This window comes from Rhinichthys klamathensis, unplaced genomic scaffold, assembly GCF_029890125.1.
Source record: "Rhinichthys klamathensis goyatoka isolate OS25496 unplaced genomic scaffold, OSU_Roscu_1.1 h1tg000042l_1, whole genome shotgun sequence".
Lineage (NCBI taxonomy): Eukaryota > Metazoa > Chordata > Actinopteri > Cypriniformes > Leuciscidae > Rhinichthys > Rhinichthys klamathensis.
Window position 1 is genome coordinate 3,996,015 of NW_026606589.1, and position 21,425 is coordinate 4,017,439.

At 37.3% G+C, this 21,425-nt stretch overlaps 1 protein-coding gene across 37 annotated transcripts in view; it reads right to left on the reverse strand.

The window, feature by feature from the left end:
* LOC130082286 (adhesion G protein-coupled receptor L3-like) overlaps positions 1-21,425 on the reverse strand; it is a 357,233-nt gene that overhangs the window by 145,332 nt on the left and 190,476 nt on the right. For 29 of the 37 annotated variants that reach the window (XM_056247113.1, XM_056247103.1, XM_056247099.1 and 26 more), the window contains exons 5-6: positions 19,748-19,857; positions 797-811 (exon numbers count right to left, since the gene is read on the reverse strand). In XM_056247113.1, the coding sequence (XP_056103088.1) occupies positions 797-811; positions 19,748-19,857 (125 nt within the window). The remainder of the gene's footprint in view (positions 1-796; positions 812-19,747; positions 19,858-21,425) is intronic. The other 8 variants (XM_056247124.1, XM_056247125.1, XM_056247121.1 and 5 more) reach the window with 1 other exon arrangement.

Here is a 21,425-nt window from a genome sequence, read left to right on the forward strand (position 1 = left end):
TGATGACACAAGGTTTTTTTTTTTTTTTCTCTACGTTTTCAGCAGCACCAGAAGAGCATTATAACACACATGAACTGAAATGAGGGTGAACACTACAAGAAAACATGAGCCCACCACAGCACCATCTCCGCCACATACATAACATTTCCTCCAATAACCAACATGACATCATGACTTTGCGTAAACATACACGCCACTTTCAATTCAAGTGGCGTGTTATCTATACGCATTTTGAGCTATCCGCGTGTATGTCCACGCCGAAATCTTTTGCGTGTATGTCTACGCCATTAAATGTCCGAGTGATTCCGCGTGTATGTGTACGCCGTTAAATGTCCGAGCGAAACGAAGCAAAATCTATATCTACATCTGTGGAGCGATATTTCTTTTCCTAGGATGGTAGGAGAAGACTCATAAATGGTATTAACCCCAGTGACGGGTAGGTTTAGGGACGGGGTTGGGGTAGGTCATATATTTATATATACATAATACAGTAATATAACGTTAAGTCAAAGGCGTTGATAAACACGCTGAAAAGCGATTATGCGTGTTGATAGCACGCCAAAAATGAAAATACGAATTGGCGTGTCATACATACGCCATTTCATGAGATCAGTCTGCAATAACATATAATATTGCCAAACACACAGCGTGTTTGACTTTTAAATATCACTGTAAGATAGAGCCAGTGTCAAAAATAATCTCTCTAGTAATGAATAAATGTATGAGAAAATGTTAAACATGTTGCGAGGGAACCGACATACAGATGCTATACGGGGTGAAAGAAACACGTCTTTACCTTTCTGTTCCACCTCTATTTTTAGGCATGGAGGAGAAAAAAAAAGAGACAAAGAGAGAATATCAGAGCAATAAAATAATGATTGGACTTTTTCTTCTTTTCCAGAACAACCTGAGGATAAAAGAAACCATAAGCATCCGTTCTTGTGTTACAACGAAGTCGGTGCAAACTGTGTGATTTTTGCTTGTCAGATTGTGAGACATCAGACTGTCAGACTCTATGATACACATCTCGGTCACGATTGACAGTGTCAGACTCAAGCAAGATTCCCAAAATTTTCCTCAGATTTGTCTCAGAATTCGTATTGTCTGCACCCGACAAAACACAAGAAATAAAACATATTTGCGTACCAGCAAACCATTCAGCAGAGTCCTGTGGAGAAAGAAAAACTTGAATTATACAGTAGTGTGTGTGTGTGCGTGCGTGTGTGAGTGTGTGTGTGTTTGTGTCTAAGGAAGGAGTACTGTAAATGAATAAAACATTGAGTTATAAAAGGGAATTCAGCAATGAAATCAAACAGTGAGACACACACTGACATGTCACATCATTAATCACATAAATCTGTTTATGAAACAACATTCATACAGTAATTTGTTAATGTGTATGTGAGGTTTACTTAACTAAAGTTTAAGGACAAACAATAGCTTAGAAGTAAGAGAAATCTCACAAAACCTTTGTTTTCAACCTGTTTCTATTTCAAATAAATGCTTTTCTTAACCTTCTGTTTATCAAAGAATCCTGAACGTATCCGTGTATCAGTATCGGTTTCCACACAACGAAGCAGCACAACTGTTTTCAACATTAATAATAATAAGAAATGTTTGTTGAGCAGCAATTAGGATGATATTAGGATGATTTCTGAAGGATCATGTGACACTGAAGACTGAAAATTCAGTATGCATCACAGGGGGAAAAAATACATTTTACAATACACTCACCTAAAGGATTATTAGGAACACCATACTAATACTGTGTTTGACCCCCTTTCGCCTTCAGAACTGCCTTAGTTCTATGTGGCATTGATTCAACAAGGTGCTGAAAGCATTCTTTAGAAATGTTGGCCCATATTGATAGGATAGCATCTTGCAGTTGATGGAGATTTGTGGGATGCACATCCAGGGCACGAAGCTCCCGTTCCACCACATCCCAAAGATGCTCTATTGGGTTGAGATCTGGTGACTGTGGGGGCCATTTTAGTACAGTGAACTCATTGTCATGTTCAAGAAACCAATTTGAAATGATTCAAGCTTTGTGACATGGTGCATTATCCTGCTGGAAGTAGCCATCAGAGGATGGGTACATGGTGGGCATAAAGGGATGGACATGGTCAGAAACAATGCTCAGGTAGGCCGTGGCATTTAAACGATGCCCAATTGGCACTAAGGGGCCTAAAGTGTGCCAAGAAAACATCCCCCACACCATTACACCACCACCACCAGCCTGCACAGTGGTAACAAGGCATGATGGATCCATGTTCTCATTCTGTTTACGCCAAATTCTGACTCTACCATCTGAATGTCTCAACAGAAATCGAGACTCATCAGACCAGGCAACATTTTCCAGTCTTCAACTGTCCAATTTTGGTGAGCTCTTGCAAATTGTAGGCTCTTTTTCCTATTTGTAGTGGAGATGAGTGGTACCCGGTGGGGTCTTCTGCTGTTGTAGCCCATCCGCCTCAAGGTTGTGCGTGTTGTGGCTTCACAAATGCTTTGCTGCATACCTCGGTTGTAACGAGTGGTTATTTCAGTCAAAGTTGCTCTTCTATCAGCTTGAATCAGTCGGCCCATTCTCCTCTGACCTTTAGCATCAACAAGGCATTTTCGCCCACAGGACTGCCGCATACTGGATGTTTTTCCCTTTTCACACCATTCTTTGTAAACCCTAGAAATGGTTGTGTGTGAAAATCCCAGTAACTGAGCAGATTGTGAAATACTCAGACCGGCCCGTCTGGCACCAACAACCATGCCACGCTCAAAATTGCTTAAAGCACCTTTCTTTCCCATTCTGACATTCAGTTTGGAGTTCAGGAGATTGTCTTGACCAGGACCACACCCCTAAATGCATTGAAGCAACTGCCATGTGATTGGTTGATTAGATAATTGCATTAATGAGAAATTGAACAGGTGTTCCTAATAATCCTTTAGGTGAGTGTATATTCAAATATAAAACAGTTATTTTAAATTGCAATTATACAAAATGCAGTTAATATACAAATAACATTATATTATAAAAAATAAAAATAAAAACATCGTTCAGTATGTTTTGGTTTACGAGGATACATGAAGGACAGAGGAGGACAGGGGAAGGACAACCACCTTAACGTTGTAATCACATATGCCAGATCACACACACACACGCGCGCGCGCACACACACACACACACACACACACACACACACACACACACACACACAATGGCTAAACGTGTGTTTATGTGCAAGTATGCATGATCTGTTCTATAATCCTTTATTTTGATAAAACAGGATTAACCAGATTACCATCCAAACAGTCAAAAAAAAAAAAAAAATCCAGCTAGAGAGAACTCTTTTATAAATCCTTATGAGCTGCCTTGTTGTCCACATTGGTAGCCACCTTTCAATGGTTTCCATAAGAACCTTAGCATTCTTGACTCCATTTTAATGGACATGATTGCATAACAGTTTCATGTTTAATGGGTTATTTGATTTTTTTCTGTTTAACTTGCTGTTTAGTTCAGATTTTTTTTAAGTCCCCCTGTGGTGAAAATCAAGTTTTTAATGTTGTTTATATGTGGTGTTTTTAATATGCTTTAAGACAAACCATGTGCAAATTCATGAATCAACACGATCGCTGAGTTTTTTCTCCTTAAAACTGCAGTGAAAGAAAAACAGTTTGAAGAATTCCTTCCGTCACAAACTAACCAATCACGTCACGAGGTGGGCGGGCTTTAGCATATCATTAACTATGACCGCTCTGAAGCAGTGTAGTCTCAAGAGAAGCCAGGTTAATGAAATTAATTGGGTACATTTAGCAATATAGCGGGTGAATTATGTATATGATGAATATTATGATGTTATGATGAACTACTGTATATGCCTGACCTTCTATGATGTTCAAAGCATTTCTAAGGATGCTGATGTTTAAAAGGTAGACTGAGATGGCAAACGGGAACATAGTTTTTGTAACATTAGCAGCACATTATTAGCTGTTTGATAACGTAGTCAAGCAAAACGCTAATCATAATAATAATTACCATTATGTGTCCGACGTTGTAAAGAGCAACACCATTGTACAGTGTTTATTACAGTTGACAGAGTGAATCTCTGAGCTGGTGTGTGTGAGTGGAGGCGGGGCTAATTAGCATATCCATAGATCCGAGTATACTAAATGAAGCGAGGGTGTTAATCTGAAATTATCTGAAAGAAAAAAAAAACATTTAAATATGTAATTTTGGTGATCAAAGATGAGATTAATAGGCCGGGAGCTAGGTCCACTCCTCAGGATGTTTTTTGCTACCTTTTTTTCACTATTATTTCCTATTATCCTATACCTTGGGCCATCACAAGTTGATAATGACCACCCCCAACTCGGCCCCGTTTGGCCTCAGGGCCCAAAAAACACCCTTTTGGGGAAAAGCTTTTGGCGGAATTATGTAATTGTGAATATTAAGGTACTGCAGCTACATAAATGGTCATATCACCCTAAAATTTCGCATAGTGTATCCCGACACATAGGGGAAACTAGCAGAAAAAGATTCTGGGGATTGCTGCCTTTTTACTGTCAAATATCACCCTCAACATACCCCAAAAGACAAAAAAATGTCTGTCCGCCTGACATATTGTCATCAAAGATGATCATTTTCAAGCATTTTATTATACATATAACTGCCACAAATGTACATGAAAAACTTCACAATTTTTTAAGCTTCAATTTAAGTCCAAGATGACCTTTTTATCTAGAGGATTACAGCTGGTATAACCAAAGTTCTCCACTGTACCTCAAATCGGAGAAAACGGAACTTTCAAGCATTACCATTCCATATGGGATTTTTGCATATGAACAATATATCTAAAAAGAGTTGAGACTTGACTTATCTACTGCTATACTATATGAAGTGAATTGCATGAAAATTGAGTAATGTTATGCCCCTAGGTGGACTGGGGTCAGGGCGCAACATCGGGTACATTCACAACAAAATCAATTAACCAAATGTGAGATTTATTAAAGCCCACAAAGTACTTGCAACACAAGGAATAAAGATGACTCTAGTGTGCAGTCTGTTATCAAAAAGCCAACCTTCAATAGAGTAAACATTAGTAACCTTCTGTAAAGATAAACATTCTTTATAGCCAAATGGCGAAAATTATTTACCTTACAAGTGAATAATACTGTCACCCCCCTTTTTTTCGCATAGACATAAAAACCACCATCCAAACTTAAATGGTTGTAATTCAAGAATGCTTTGGAGTATAGACTTATTGTTGGTCTTGTTTTAAAGAAGACATTTGCCAGATTATTGTAGAAGTGTAGAAATGATGAAAGTAAAACACAAAAGAAGTTATATAAGTTTGAGTTTATGAACATGTGCAATGTAAAAATATAATTATTATTAGTTTATATAAAATATATGTATATATATTAAAATATATATTTTACTCTAAAACTGCAAGAAAATGAAAGCCAAAAATCTGAACAAGTTGTGTTCCACATTTTAGGTTGATATCTCACAAAATGAGCTTTCAGTAAGATTTTATTTGGGGGCAGTACCAAACTTTTTCACTAGGTGAACACCAGACTCCATTACTGCCCATATAAGGGCGCCTCCATTTTCATATATGTTTTGAGCGATCTGAAGTGAACCATGTATTTCCATAATTTTCATACAATTTATGAAGTAGACATCCTATTCAGAAGTAGTATGGGTGGTTTGGCAGTATTTGATTTGAATTCAACCTCTAATAAATGCATAAAAAGACCACATATGTGCATTAGCCTATAGCTCGCAGAAGCATCACAAATCGAGAATCCATAATATTTTTCTTTATATTTAAAACATTTTCAGACCTTTTTTTCTCATAAAATCGAATTGGTGTTATCTTGTTTTCTTAGTGTTATCTTTGAACTCTTGGCATGAAAACAAACTGATGTTTCTACCAATCTTTCAGGACTTTTCATGTTTATTGCTATTTCAAAATAAAGGCCTAAATACTCCTAATGAATATGAAATATTCTTGTTGCAAATTGATCAATTACTGCTCCTCCTTAAAACAGCCACCAAATAAGAAAACGTACTTGGTTACTGACGTAACCTCGGTTCTCTCTAGAAGAGGGAACGAGTACTGCGTAATATCTTACGCTATGGGAAAAACCTCTTTTCCACGAGATATTGAAGCCAAAAATTATCCTTAATTTTGAATCAATGCAAAACGCGTTGCAGCAGTATACAGACCTAGGCAAGACGATATAGTGCACAATCATCAGAGAACTCACACAGAGTTAGGGAAGAGAGGCCAAGCATAATTTCCAAATAAGTGGCGTCCAAAGGAGCCCAGTCACATAGACAGTATTTCATGCAGTCAGGGGAAAAAAAAATTCAGCCTGAACTGGGCAACATAGTGGGTCTTTAGCAACGCACAGGTTACTGCCAAAGTAATTTAGCCTGCAAGGTGGCCTCTCTTCCCTAACTCTGTGTGAGTTCTCTGATGATTGTGCACTATATGAACCCCGGGCACGCGCCCTTGGGTCTTTGGTGTTGATCTCAGCGCGCACTGCATTTTGCATGGTGTTCAAATAGCGTGATATTACGCAGTACAAGATAACTTCTCGTAAGAGAACGTACTCGGTTACTAACGTAACCTCGGTTCTCTCTAGAAGAGGGAACGAGTACTGCGTATCTTTGCCGCGCTTGGAATACGCTCTGGTTCGCTTCAGCGAAAAAAAAAAAAAACAGATTGTGGCAGCTATTCGAGCCTATTTATAGGCCCAGGCCACACCCGTTTCGGCGGGACGTGATGCAGTGGGCGCGAAGCGCCCTCATTGGACTGACGTCATGATAGGGCCTCTCTCGATAGGCTGCTGCAATTGCCGCAGGACAGCCAATAGGCGCGCGAGCCGTCTTGCCTAGGTCTGTATACTGCTGCAACGCGTTTTGCATTGATTCAAAATTAAGGATAATTTTTGGCTTCAATATCTCGTGGAAAAGAGGTTTTTCCCATAGCGTAAGATATTACGCAGTACTCGTTCCCTCTTCTAGAGAGAACCGAGGTTACGTCAGTAACCAAGTACGTTTTCTTATTTGGTGGCTGTTTTAAGGAGGAGCAGTAATTTATCAATTTGCAACAAGAATATTTCATATTCATTAGGAGTGTTTAGGCCTTTATTTTGAAATAGCAATAAACATGAAAAATCCTGAAAGATTGGTAGAAACATCAGTTTGTTTTCATGCCAAGAGTTCAAAGATAACACTAAGAAAACAAGATAACACCAATTCGATTTTATGAGAAAAAAAAGGTCTGAAAATGTTTTAAATATAAAGAAAAATATTATGGATTCTCGATTTGTGATGCTTCTGTGAGCTATAGGCTAATGCACATATGTGGTCTTTTTATGCATTTATTAGAGGTTGAATTCAAATCAAATACTGCCAAACCACCCATACTACTTCTGAATAGGATGTCTACTTCATAAATCGTATGAAAATTATGGAAATACATGGTTCACTTCAGATCGCTCAAAACATATATGAAAATGGAGGCGCCCTTAAATGGGCAGTAATGGAGTCTGGTGTTCACCTAGTGAAAAAGTTTGGTACTGCCCCCAAATAAAATCTTACTGAAAGCTCATTTTGTGAGATATCAACCTAAAATGTGGAACACAACTTGTTCAGATTTTTGGCTTTCATTTTCTTGCAGTTTTAGAGTAAAATATATATTTTAATATATATACATATATTTTATATAAACTAATAATAATTATATTTTTACATTGCACATGTTCATAAACTCAAACTTATATAACTTCTTTTATGTTTTACTTTCATCATTTCTACACTTCTACAATAATCTGGCAAATGTCTTCTTTAAAACAAGACCAACAATAAGTCTATACTCCAAAGCATTCTTGAATTACAACCATTTAAGTTTGGATGGTGGTTTTTATGTCTATGCGAAAAAAAGGGGGATGACAGTATTATTCACTTGTAAGGTAAATAATTTTCGCCATTTGGCTATAAAGAATGTTTATCTTTACAGAAGGTTACTAATGTTTACTCTATTGAAGGTTGGCTTTTTGATAACAGACTGCACACTAGAGTCATCTTTATTCCTTGTGTTGCAAGTACTTTGTGGGCTTTAATAAATCTCACATTTGGTTAATTGATTTTGTTGTGAATGTACCCGATGTTGCGCCCTGACCCCAGTCCACCTAGGGGCATAACATTACTCAATTTTCATGCAATTCACTTCATATAGTATAGCAGTAGATAAGTCAAGTCTCAACTCTTTTTAGATATATTGTTCATATGCAAAAATCCCATATGGAATGGTAATGCTTGAAAGTTCCGTTTTCTCCGATTTGAGGTACAGTGGAGAACTTTGGTTATACCAGCTGTAATCCTCTAGATAAAAAGGTCATCTTGGACTTAAATTGAAGCTTAAAAAATTGTGAAGTTTTTCATGTACATTTGTGGCAGTTATATGTATAATAAAATGCTTGAAAATGATCATCTTTGATGACAATATGTCAGGCGGACAGACATTTTTTTGTCTTTTGGGGTATGTTGAGGGTGATATTTGACAGTAAAAAGGCAGCAATCCCCAGAATATTTTTCTGCTAGTTTCCCCTATGTGTCGGGATACACTATGCAAAATTTTAGGGTGATATGACCATTTATGTAGCTGCAGTACCTTAATATTCACAATTACATAATTCCGCCAAAAGCTTTTCCCCAAAAGGGTGTTTTTTGGGCCCTGAGGCCAAACGGGGCCGAGTTGGGGGTGGTCATTATCAACTTGTGATGGCCCAAGGTATAGGATAATAGGAAATAATAGTGAAAAAAAGGTAGCAAAAAACATCCTGAGGAGTGGACCTGGCTCCCGGCCTATAAAGGGATACAATTATTGACTAAATCCATTAAATTAAACCCATAAAAGAGGGGTATCCAAAATTGGTTCAAGTGTGTTTAGTTGGGGTTGGAGGTGAATTCTGCAGGACAGTGGCCCTCAAGGAACTGAGTTTTGCACCCCTGTTCTATACAGACGCTTTATATGATGAACAGATTGAATTTAGGCTTTTATTCAAATTTAAACTTTCAGCGAAAATAAACAGAAGCTCAACCGAACCTGCTTGACGTACAAGAACAAACCTCATTGGTTCTTGCAGAAGCTCAAACAGCACGTTTTTACGCGCACGCGTAACACACTAGAAAAAAGCTGATTGGTTCTCGCACGTCAAGCAATCATGCTTGAGCTTCTGTTTACCACAACTGATGTGTGAGTTGATGAATGTTTATATGTGAATAAAAGCCTAAATTCAAAAATTATAGAAGAAACACAGATAAATGTAACCATGTTTTATTATAGCTTTGTACTAAATAATGTTAACGTTACTGACTGCTTCATTTTCCACTAGACAGGCACCTTACCAGATTGTGGAACTGAGCTTCTATTTCTGCTTCATTCATTAATGTGCTCATGTTGGCATGAGGCAATGTGGGCGGAGCTTATTGACATAAGGCGTCAGAAGACGCCTAAAATCAAAGGTCACCATAGCGAGGACCAGCAAGTTGCCATGGACACCACTCTGCTGCCATGGGTACCAGCTGGGTTACACTGTCCAAGAGAAATCATGTAATTGTGAGACAAGGTCATTTCTATAACACACACACACACGCACACACACGCACACACACACACACACAGAGAGAGAGGGTTGTCTCAAACCAGAGGGTAGCAAAGTGATTAGAGATTCAAAGACTGCAATGAGATTATTTTTAGAGGAGTGTCTAGATCAACAGCTCAAAATCACACTACACAAATTCAACATGAAAAGGAACTTGAGACGAGGCCCCGCCCACAAGCTGTGATGTCATACACAAGCCTATTGCAGCTTTAAGTGTGAACTGAAAGTAATGTTTTTGGAAACTTAATTGCATGTTAATTGCAATAACATGAACATGTATTATAGGTTTTTTTTTTAATTAAATGTATATTTAAATTGTGCAATTTCATAATTGCACTGTTGTACCTGCAGTTCAGTGGTGATAATCACACTAAAATACATCTATTTAAATTTGAAAAAAGGTGGGAATTCAAAATATATTAACTTTAAAGATAATATCGCATGAAATATAAAACTATAATCGGGTACTTAAAATTATAATCAAATTGTTCTGTCGAGCTTATTAATATAAACATTTATAGTAAACTAAAAGACAGTATTGAAATATTTTTGTAATTAGATATTTAAAATTATAATATTATGATAATATATAAAATTATTAAAATATAAATCAACTACTTGACGTGCTTTAGCATGTTAGTCAACACATCAAAACAAGTGTACTTCACTCAAATATGACGAAAGATTATTATTAGTTAAGAAACTTATAAAATATTATCATAATATTATTATCTGCAAGTAGATTTTCTTTTTTTTTTTACAAAACATACAGTACTTTTAAAAGTGCAAATTCAATAAAGTTATGTGCACTAGTTTTTAGAGACTGACAGTGATGTTTTTTTAGATAATACTATTTTATTTAGCACATTCTGGGCTGAAATATTCTCGGCTGGCGAGCGACGCACCTACTGTCATCCTGTCCCAACACCTGTCATAGAAACCTTTCATCATCCAATCAATTCCAGATGGATCCATCTCATATTTTATCTTTGAATATTCTGCTTCCCTTTGAAATTTATCACATTACGTAAGTAAAATGTGAATGGCATTGCGTTTAGCAGATAAGAAACGTGTTTTGTCTCCTGATTTCAGTGAAATGCTTCATTAAGAGCAAGAAAACAGGTGTATTAGAGACATTTTCAAGTTGTCAGATAAAGTCCAAACTAGCAACAGCCTTAAACACGGATTAAACCGTTTGCTATTTGACCTCTAAGGTGGTGGGGCAAGTGTTGTTGTGGCCTGCCTTTATGCAGGGAATTATGAATGAATCGAAATGTGTGTGTAGCTGATAAGAGTAAACATATATTAGAGCATGTCAGTACAGATGATTTAGCGACTACAGGCTACAGGTTTTTCACTGGCTGAGCTGAGCACACACACACACACACACACACACACACACACACACACACGTCAGAGTGAATCCAGCACATTTCCTCAAGTGTCCAGGGGTCTTCCATCGCTACAGGCAACTACATCACTTAAACCATGTCAATGCATCAATCACCAAGGCAACCGTGTTACAACTAGCATGTCAATACATGGCAATCATTTTGACTCGCAGAGAGAGAAAGAGACAGAGTGGGGTCATGACAGCTGTCAACAGCATGTCTGGGAAAAGAAATACAGTCAAATCAAAGAAATAAGTTATTATACCTTTTTATTTATTTCACTTTATTACTACTACTAGTAGTAGTAGTCGTATTTGCATGCAGACATTATCCTCATGACAATTAAGCAAATATCTCATAAAGTAAAAAAAGAATAATAATTAGTACATATATTATTAATAATAATTACTAATGGTTACTAATTATGATCATTATTTTTTATAATAATAATAATAATAATATTGCTATTGTTGTTATTATTATTAATTTAAAGGGATATTTCATCTACAAATGAAAATCCTGTCATCTTTAACTCACCCTCGAGTTGTTTCAAATATGTATGAATTTCTTTCTTCTGCTGAACAAAAAAAAAAGATATTTTGAGGAATTGACGGACCCCATTGTACGGAGCCCCTAAGGGGACGTGGGGGTGGAAAAAATATGAGATGGGAGGAAAATTAATAAGTCAATGGTTTTGCATTCACTCGCAAATGTTTTGTGTTCCCCCGAGAAACTTTGCTATCCCTCGCAAAAATGTTTCTATTCGCTCGCAAAACTTTTGTGTTCTTTAGGAAAGTGAACGCAAAGTTTCTCGGGGGAACCAAAACATTGCGAGAGAAAGCAAAAAAAAAAAAAAAAAAGATTCCTCCCATCTAATTTTTTTTTCTTCACCATGTCCTTCTAGGGGCTTAGTACCATAGACTTCCAGTATGAAAAAAAAAATACTATGGAAGTCAACGAGGCCCTTCAAAATCGTCTTTTGTTTTCAGCAGAAGAAAGAAATTCATACAGCTTTGAACCAACTTGAGGGTGTGTGAATGATGAGAATTTTCATTTCATTTTGAAAAAAAAAAAAAGACAAAGAAACAAACCTCTTAAGCATTTGAACACATTATGTTATGTAGGGATCTTTTTCATTCTTCTGTTCCTGAATTTTCATTCCTGAAGCTCAATGGAAAAACATGATGCTATAGCAACACCAAGGTCATGCCTTGTTTCCACAAACACAAATTGAAAATGGACCTTGAATAACGGTATACATCGCTTCAGATAAAGCGTAAGCCTAAAGCAAAATGCCATTTCTTTTTTATTTTGTGCTGAAATGTCACCCAGACAGTTGGTCAGATTCACCCGCCTCAGACACAGGAGACCCTGACAGCACTTAAAAGTCTAAAAATGAATGGATGTTGTGATGGTGGTGATTGTGCTTGATTGCTGTAGTGCGTCTGGAGGGTTTGTGAGTGTGAGTGTTAAAGGGAAATTAAGTGCTTTGGGACTGTGATTTCCACCGAACTGCAGGATCAACAATTAACGCTTGACACCAGCTCTTTACAAAGTCAAACACACAAACACGGACTATGGAGAACGACTACAATGAGAAATGCAAATGCTAATATTGTTGCATCCTATTGGCAGAAACTTCCTGTTGCACCGTTTGAAATTAAATGAAAATGCATTATAGTTTATGTTTATAATAAATGCAATTATTTGAACTTGAGAGTGTTTTTTGGCCCACTTAAGCAGGACTTAGTACGTAATATACACTAAAATATACCGATTGATTGATTGGTTGCAGTTACACATTTGTAATGAAGTTGCTGTTTAGTGCATTTAAAATATATTCTCTTCAAATTCAATATCGAACACCACACTGCTGTTACAAATACTATCACATTAAAGTTATTTTAAATGTGTAACTGCAACCAACTGTTAGTCAAGACATTAAAATCATATGGCTGATTGTAGATTAGTGAACTACTTAGATGATGGCAATTTTTTTATTTATTATATGTGTATTGTATGTTTTGTGTGTACTGCGAGTACTTTACTTACTTGATGTGTTGCTGCTAATGCACTTTAATTTCCCAACTGGGATCAATAAAGTACTAGGCTACTACAACTTCCACTGCTACTACAAAGAATTTACACTTTCCCAGTGAAAGACTGTCTGCCGTCTTTAAAATATTACATTTTAGTTAAGGTGGTTAAAACTACTTATTTTGTGCACAGTTTAAATGCACAAATATATCTAGCTGCTCTCTGAACTGAAGAGAGAGAGTCCAGTTGTCACGAAACATAACCGGTCTATCCTACTCTTCACACTTGATCAAAACCACACAGAAATACCAGTCAGGTGTATGAATCCCCTCTTTCTCTCTCTCTCACACACACACACACACACACACACACACTGGCAGAACATGTTCAACAGCAGGTGTGAGTTTGAGGCGTTGATGCGTGAATAATCCTTATGAATTAAAATCGAAAACGGCCAGCTAATAACGAAAACTAGATTAACAAGGTTAAAAGCGTTACCATGCTACAGCAGTGATTTGACTTAAAAACATAACCATGCCTTTCCATTAAAGGGAACAAAATAGGGTGTGAAACTTTTCCCCCTTTTCTTTTCCTACAAAAGATCAGTGCTTAAATGATATCAAATGAAATACCATATGAGCAGTTTTATTTTATATTCATTCATTTTGTTATGAGGTCTGCAGTTTTTGCTATTAAAGTTACTAAAATTTGGGATATGTCTAAAGATTGATATGACATTATATGATATCCTATCCTATCCCATCCCATCCCATCCTATCCTATATACTATCATATCCTATCCTGTCCTACATCCTATCCTATCCTATCTAGGGGTGGGAATATTTGGTCACCTCACGATCCGATCCGATTCCAGAACGATTCTTTATCTACATCCTATCCTATCCTATCCTATCCTATCCTATCCTGGACATTATATGTTAGTGAATTTCTCTGACACCTTTTTACCACACGGGATGTCCTGTAAAGAGCATTCAGGGCTTTTCATAGACACATAGAAATGTTTGGCGGTTTCACCATGACAACAACTTCTCCTTAGCCTTTAAAAATGACTGACATTAATTTGGTGATCAAATTTAGCACTCTTATGCACTTGGATTTTAATTGTTTGATATACTATATAGGTCACTCTAAGGTGTGTCAGGCTGAGAATCACCATTTTAAAGGGGGGGCAGGATAATTTGATGCGTTTAAAACTACTGACTTTTCATGCTCAGTTAATTTTATACATATCTAATAGTTCTCACAACAACAACAGGATTGCTGTCTCTATTGCTTTAAAATAATTGTAAACCCAATTGCACCATATTCTTAAAGAAAAAAATTGTTGAAGCAATCTGTGCCCGAGTTATTGTGTCGAAACGCAGACTCGACTTCTGTTCTGGCCACATGTCCTCTTCAGGGTCAAAATTCAGACAAGCAGATGAAACATGGGACTCATTATGGGTCTCGTTGATTCAATTACTGACCTAAAAACAACCTAAATTAATAAACCCACAAGGCTATCGTTTCAGTCTCTGTATATGCATAATCTGATACTGATTTCGTCTGCATCCTCTGTGGACAGTTGGATCGAAAAGCTTCGAGAAGAGCCAAGCCGTTTGGAAAGGAGATTTAGATTATTTCCGCGAGCTGCTTGTGGGCGCAATCTGTTTTCCAGCGCGGCGGCGGTCTTCAGCGCTGTCCACATTGATTATATTCTGTGATTTTGGGGCGAAAGCCCAGCAGACGCTTATTTGGATGCTCTGATCTCTCCAAATCTCCTTTGAACCTCTCAGCGCAGCTTGCCGGGTCACAGGAGGGGCGGGTGAACACGTCCAGAAGCCGATGTCTTGGCTCTGGTTTTAATCGGATTCAGACCCAACCGATACCTGTAATCACCTGCGTATGATAAACACCTGATGGCATCCAGATACTGCCAAGACCAATTAACTGGCGTTCAGAATCAGGGTAATTAACTGCTGATTGGTTGCACATCACACAGCTGCATACGAGCAAAAGGTCGGCAGACGCCAATATGACCAGCCTAGTGGTTTCCACGCTCGGATCGCATGCTCTGATTGGACGACACTCAACGAGGCGGTGTTGTGCAAACAGCGGGTCGTCCTGGTAACACTGCGACAGGTAAAGGAGCATGCGCTCACAGATTGAGCACAGGTGTCGTTTGTTAAAAGGCCGATGATGGTGAATCGTCTGGCAAGACTACAGAACATTGAATGCGAACTGCACAGAGCGATATCAGCTTATGCACGGAAGATTGATTACGGCGAGAGAAAGACGCAGGTGCAAAAAAACCTGCCAAAACAATCAGCTCTCATTCTATTGCCCTCATAAAGGCCAGAATCCATAAAGCGATTCTCTCTGTGCAGACACACAAAAGACAAAGGGCCGCATCTGAACACACACAGGCACAATGCATGCTGGGCCAGCCATTCTCTTCAGTCCTGCTGAAACGGCATTATTGGGGACTGGATTTAAGGCGAAAGTAATTAAGCGCTAATTAAATATCTGTGGTACACCTGGTAAAGAGTCTGAACAGACCATTGGCTCGATATCGGCGGTCAATGTGAAGACAGCCGTTATTTGTCCCTCGCTCACTGTGGAACAGCTTCCATTTTTTTGATTTTAATTAGTTTGCAACTGCTTAGAAACACACTAAAACAGAAGTTGACGTCAGAATACTCTGCACATTAAACTGGCAAACAGGTATTTTAAAATCAGAACCGTTACACAGTTGATTTGGAAACTGTGTGATTGATGATAGATGATGGTGAGAGTGTGCTTGTGTGTGTGTGCTTCAGGTCTGACCTTGAATTCTTCTGAAGCGTTTTTGAAGTACATAATAATGCCACCAATAGCTCCAGACACCAACAGAAGTGTCCATCACTCAGGGTCAGCATGAACACAAAATCACCTTCACTGTCCCGGTGCGTTTTGTATTTGATGTGTAATGGGAGACACGCTGGCTGTCAGTCAGACACTCACTGGTGGTCTTTCTCAATGAATACTATCACACGTCAAACTCTCTTATCAAACGCCTTCCCTACAGCAAAAACATGATACCTACCACCATCTTCCACAGCAAAACACCAAAAGGGTTTCACATTTTGTCCCCCTGACCAAATATCCTTCCCTGACTTCTGTATTTCTTTTCTCTTTCTTCGATCAAACCAAGACCTGAATACAGACATCACTTTCACCTGACCTCAGATGCCCCGCCCACTAGGTTTCCAGAGCCCCGCCCATATGCTCTCTCTGTGGATTTCAAAAGCTCCACGCACTTCTCTTATCTGTTTGGAGTTCAAAAGCTATACGTCGCCTTCCCTTATCTCTGACTCAGAATGCAAGTTCAGTATACAGCATCCTACCTACTATTTTTTTTTTAAATATGCAAAAAGAGTAGGCTACAGATTATGAATCAATAAATATTTCCAACTTCAGCATGCTACATTGTTGTAAGTGATCTTGCATTTTACTCAAATTTTGAGTAAAAATTTGTTGCAACAATAAATCAAATTTAATATTGCTTATAAAAGTTGATAAAAAAAAACACTTAGATAGACTATTCAAAGTTCTGTTGTATATGGCACATTTTAGTAAATGCTATTCTCGTATGCACTCGTGTTGTGCACACTGCATACTGAATACAACGAATCTCAGAATATTGTGCGAAACAGTATGCATTATGCAGCACTGTTTGCACTGTTATGACGTGACCTCATTACATGTGTCACACATTACATCTTTAATTCAGTGAGTTTCATCTCACAAATAAAAATAGTTATTTTTGCAATTATTGTATTGCATGTACACTATCGTTGAAAAGTTCAGGGTCAGTACTTTGATTTTTAACGAAATACTGTTATTCAGTAAGCATGCATTAAAGGGTTAGTTGGTTCACCCATAAATGAAAATTATGTCATTAAGTACTCGCCCTCATGTCGTTCCAAACCCATAAGACTTTTGTTCATATTCGGAACACAAATGAATATATTTTTAATGAAATCTGAGAGTTTTCTGTCCCTCCGTTGACAGCTAGGCAACTACAATTTTGACACGTCAAAAAGTTCATAAAGACATCGTAATCTAATCCATAAGAATTGAGTGGTTCAGTCCAAATTTTCCGAAGAGACTTGATCACTTTATATGATGAACAGGCTTTTATTCGCATATAAACGTTGATCAGCGGACATAAACAGAAGCTCAACCGTACATGCTTGTCACGCTAGAAGAAACCTCTTGCAGAAGCTCAAACGTGCTGCGTAACACGAGAAAAAACCTCATTGGTTCTCGCACGTCAAGTGAAAATGCTTTACCTTCAGTTTACCACAACTGATGTGTGAGTTGATGTGAATTAAACCCTATATTCAATCTGTTCATCATATAAAGTGATCTCTTCAAAAAATTTGGACTAAACCACTCAATTCATATGGATTACTTTTACAATCTTTTTATGAACTTTTTGAAGCGCCAAAGTGTCAGTTGCGTATATGTCTATGGAAGGACAGAAATCTCTCAGGTTTCATCAAAAAGATCTTCTCAATGGCGTAATGAGCAGAAGAGACTTCTATTAAAACCATCATAATATCTCATCAACACCAACATTTTGAGTGTATAATGCAGTAGATTTCCCCAGGTATTTTCCAGGTAAACTTGCTGTTTTCCACCTTGCTCTCCAATTACAAGCTCCGCCCTTTTCTCCCTCTTCATTACTGAGTTCATTCATCTAGCCTTCCTCCACTATCTGATCCTCTCTTCATCAAGCCTTTCAAGCCTTCTTCCCTCTCCTTTCATGCGGCAGCGGAATGACAGATTTAATATGCGCTGAGGTGCATTTGTCACTGATAATATTATTACAAACAGGCGACGTGTCTCTTTGGCATAAACACTCGTGAATGAGCTCTGACAGTGACAAATAAACGCCATCTCAAACGTCCTCTGGATAACTCCGATTAAATTACACATGTGAGACTTTGAGGATTCAAGCCATCAGACGAGTTGTTCCGTTTGTGTTGTGTTAATTGACAATTTGATATTCAAGGAATCATTCACCCAAAAGTGAACAATCTGCCATTTTGAATTACTGGCATGACATTTCAAATGCTTTAAATTCAAAAATCCAAAATTTGTCTAATTTCCATGTAACAAAAGTTAAGAATAGCATCCATCAAACAAAAAAAAAGTACAAAACCACTATAAAAGTTGTTAAATTCCATGCTTTCTGAGGTCATGGTTGTTTTATAAAAGACTTGAAATATAGTGCATATATAGTGCATGAGTCTTATAGAGTAATGCTATGATGTTTTCTCTTCTGTTTTTTCTTTTTTTTTTTACTAAAGGAAAAGAGATTCTTCAAGGTTCTACTTTTGCGTTGAATAGAAACAGTTTTGTTGACTAGGTAAATGATTTACAGGACCGATTTAAAAAAAAGATTTTACATTTTTCACATGAATGTAATATTTGACCCCAAATATTTTTGAGGTAATTATTTATTTATTTATTTATTTCAGAACATACACTGCCATTCAAAAGTTTGGGGTCAGTAAGATTATTTAATGTTTTTTTGAAAGAAGTCTCTTATGCTCACCAAGGCTGCATTTGTTTGATAAAAATACAGTAAAAACAGTGAAATATTATTGCAATTTAAAATAACAATTTTCTATTTTAATATATTTTAAAAAGTAATTTATTCCTGTGATGCAAAACAGAATTTTCAGCATCATTACTCCAGTCTTCAGTGTCACATGATCCTTCAGAAATCATTCTAATATGCTGATTTCCTCATCAAGAAGCTTTTCTGATTATTATTAATGTTGAAAAGAGTTGTGCTGCTCATATTTTTGCGGAAACCGTGGTAAAACATGTTCAGGATTATTTGATGAAGAGGAAAAAAACAGCATTTATTTGGACTAGAAAACTTTTGCAACATTATAAAATGTCTTAACTGTCACCGTTGATCAATTTAATGCACCCTTGCTGACTAAAAGTATGAATTAATAAAATAAAATAAAAAACATTGTACTGAATCCAAACTTGTGATTGGTTGTGTAAAGCCCTGCATTTGTGCAAAAAGCTGACATAAAACATTCCTTGTTTCCTCTGTAGCTTTATCTGCAGCAATTAAACTCAATTCACTGAACAGTGAAGCTAGTGCGGCTTTCATTTATCAGAAAAGACGAACACAGGCGTAAGGAAAAGCTAACAGAGTAAATACCACAGCTCGTGCGCAGGTATTCCTGCAGGTAGATGGATGCGACACTTCGGTCTCATAACTAAAGATACAGAAGAGCGAATCTATCATGGCCAAACGCTATCATTAGCTATCTGGCAACTTACTCATTTTGACAAAGTGCAGCGCTTACATAGTTTATCACAGAGCTCACAGTAACCAAAGTCATCACACAAACTTTCACACGCACACACACACAAACACACATACAGCAGATAGGAATGGATGAGTTCAAATGAAGGAGAGACTTTTAACTGCGGGAAAAAGAAGGGAATAAATCAGTTATTACGTTGACGTTTCCCACTGAGCTGCAAGAAAAAGATTTTGTAATGTTTAGGGTGATGTGATCTCTGAAAAAAAAAAAGAGATGCAGGGAAGTTAATATTTTTCTGATACATACTGTATGGGACGCACTCATACTGGACTTCTAGGTATTTGTATGTTCCAGGGCAGGGATCAGGAAATGCATCCGGTCCAGCCACGACAGCGCACTGCGTCCGGTTATTACACCTGAAAACACACAAACAGATGGAACAATGATCATTAGTGGGATCAGTACTATTGCTGACACTTGATGACATTTATAACCTTTAGTAATGCACTTTGGCACGTGCTGTAACTCATCCTGCACTGTTTGAGAGAAAAAAAAATCTGATTTTGGAGGGATTGAACCTCAAAACCAATATAGACTTTTTTGACTTGGGCCAGTCACTGTCCAGCAGAACCTTTCACAGTATCCATCAAACGTCCAGAAGTATGCTAAAAACTTTAACGAGCATTTTTGCAAGAAGCAACACAAGCATTTTCTTTCAAAATCTAGTTAAATCTTCAATATGGCACTTAAAGGGACAGTTCACCCTAAAAATGAAAATTCTGTCATCATTTACTCACGCTCAACCTGTATAAATTTCTTTCTTCTGCTGAACACAAAAGAAGATATTTTGAAGAAAATTGACTTTTTTCCCCATTGAAAGTCCCCATTGACCAAAAAAATACTACTATGTCAATGGGGCCCAACAAAGGTTTGGCTACCAACATTCTTCAAAATATCTAATTTGAGTAAATGATTACTTTTTTTTATATTTTATTCATAAAATTAAGACTTCATCAAATCAAAATTGACATTATTTACTTAATAAATGTATCTGCTTTTAGTGTGGTTCATAAGTGCACACTATTCATAATTTTTCAGCAAAATATACTGTAATAACTGTTAACGCACATCATGATGCTAAAATTCTGCCTTTGTAGAAGCTTTTATGTCTTTCATTTTCTTTCACACACATGCGCGTGCGAGCACCACGGCATGTGTGTTGTGTGAATGTGCGTTGCAAATTAATGATTTGTAAATAAAGTAGTAAATTAGTTTTTTTTTTTTTTTTTGCACAAACAAAGCACTTGTGTCGCTTCATAAAATTCAGGTTAAACCACTGGTCACATTGATTACAAAAATGAAGTGAAATAATTGAAATAATTAAAAAAGACCTTCATTTGTGTTCCGAAGATGAATGAATCTCTTACGGGTTTGGAACGACATGAGGGCGAGTAATTAATGACAGAATTTTCATTTTTGGGTGAACTATCCCTTGAAATATATTATTTTACAGTAGATTATTTCCATCATCTTTTTAAAAGTCTGCTAAAGTGTACTTCTTTTTCCACAAGGGTGAGTAAATGATGACATATCATAGCTATGTATATATTTCCGCAAAAGAGTGCAGCAAAATCTGTACTGGATGACACATTTGTACGGTGAATTTTACCGTATCATATCTTATTAGTTATGATCCGCCCCATACATTATTTTCTGCTGAATATTCAGTTTTCCGCGAAAATGTGCCACGGTAAAGATTCAAATCGAGTTTTGCAAGAATCATGGCGATCATTTAAAGATGAAATCTTCCATGAGGCTCAATGTCAGAATAATGTCAGCAGATCAGCGTGTGATGAAAGTAACACCTGAGACACTCGAGGCTGATTCATTGAACAGTTAGCATGTGGCTAATGAGGGGGAACAAATGGTTTTTGAGTGGCGGGGTGTGTGTGTGTGTATGTGTGTGGCAAAGAACTTGAGTGTG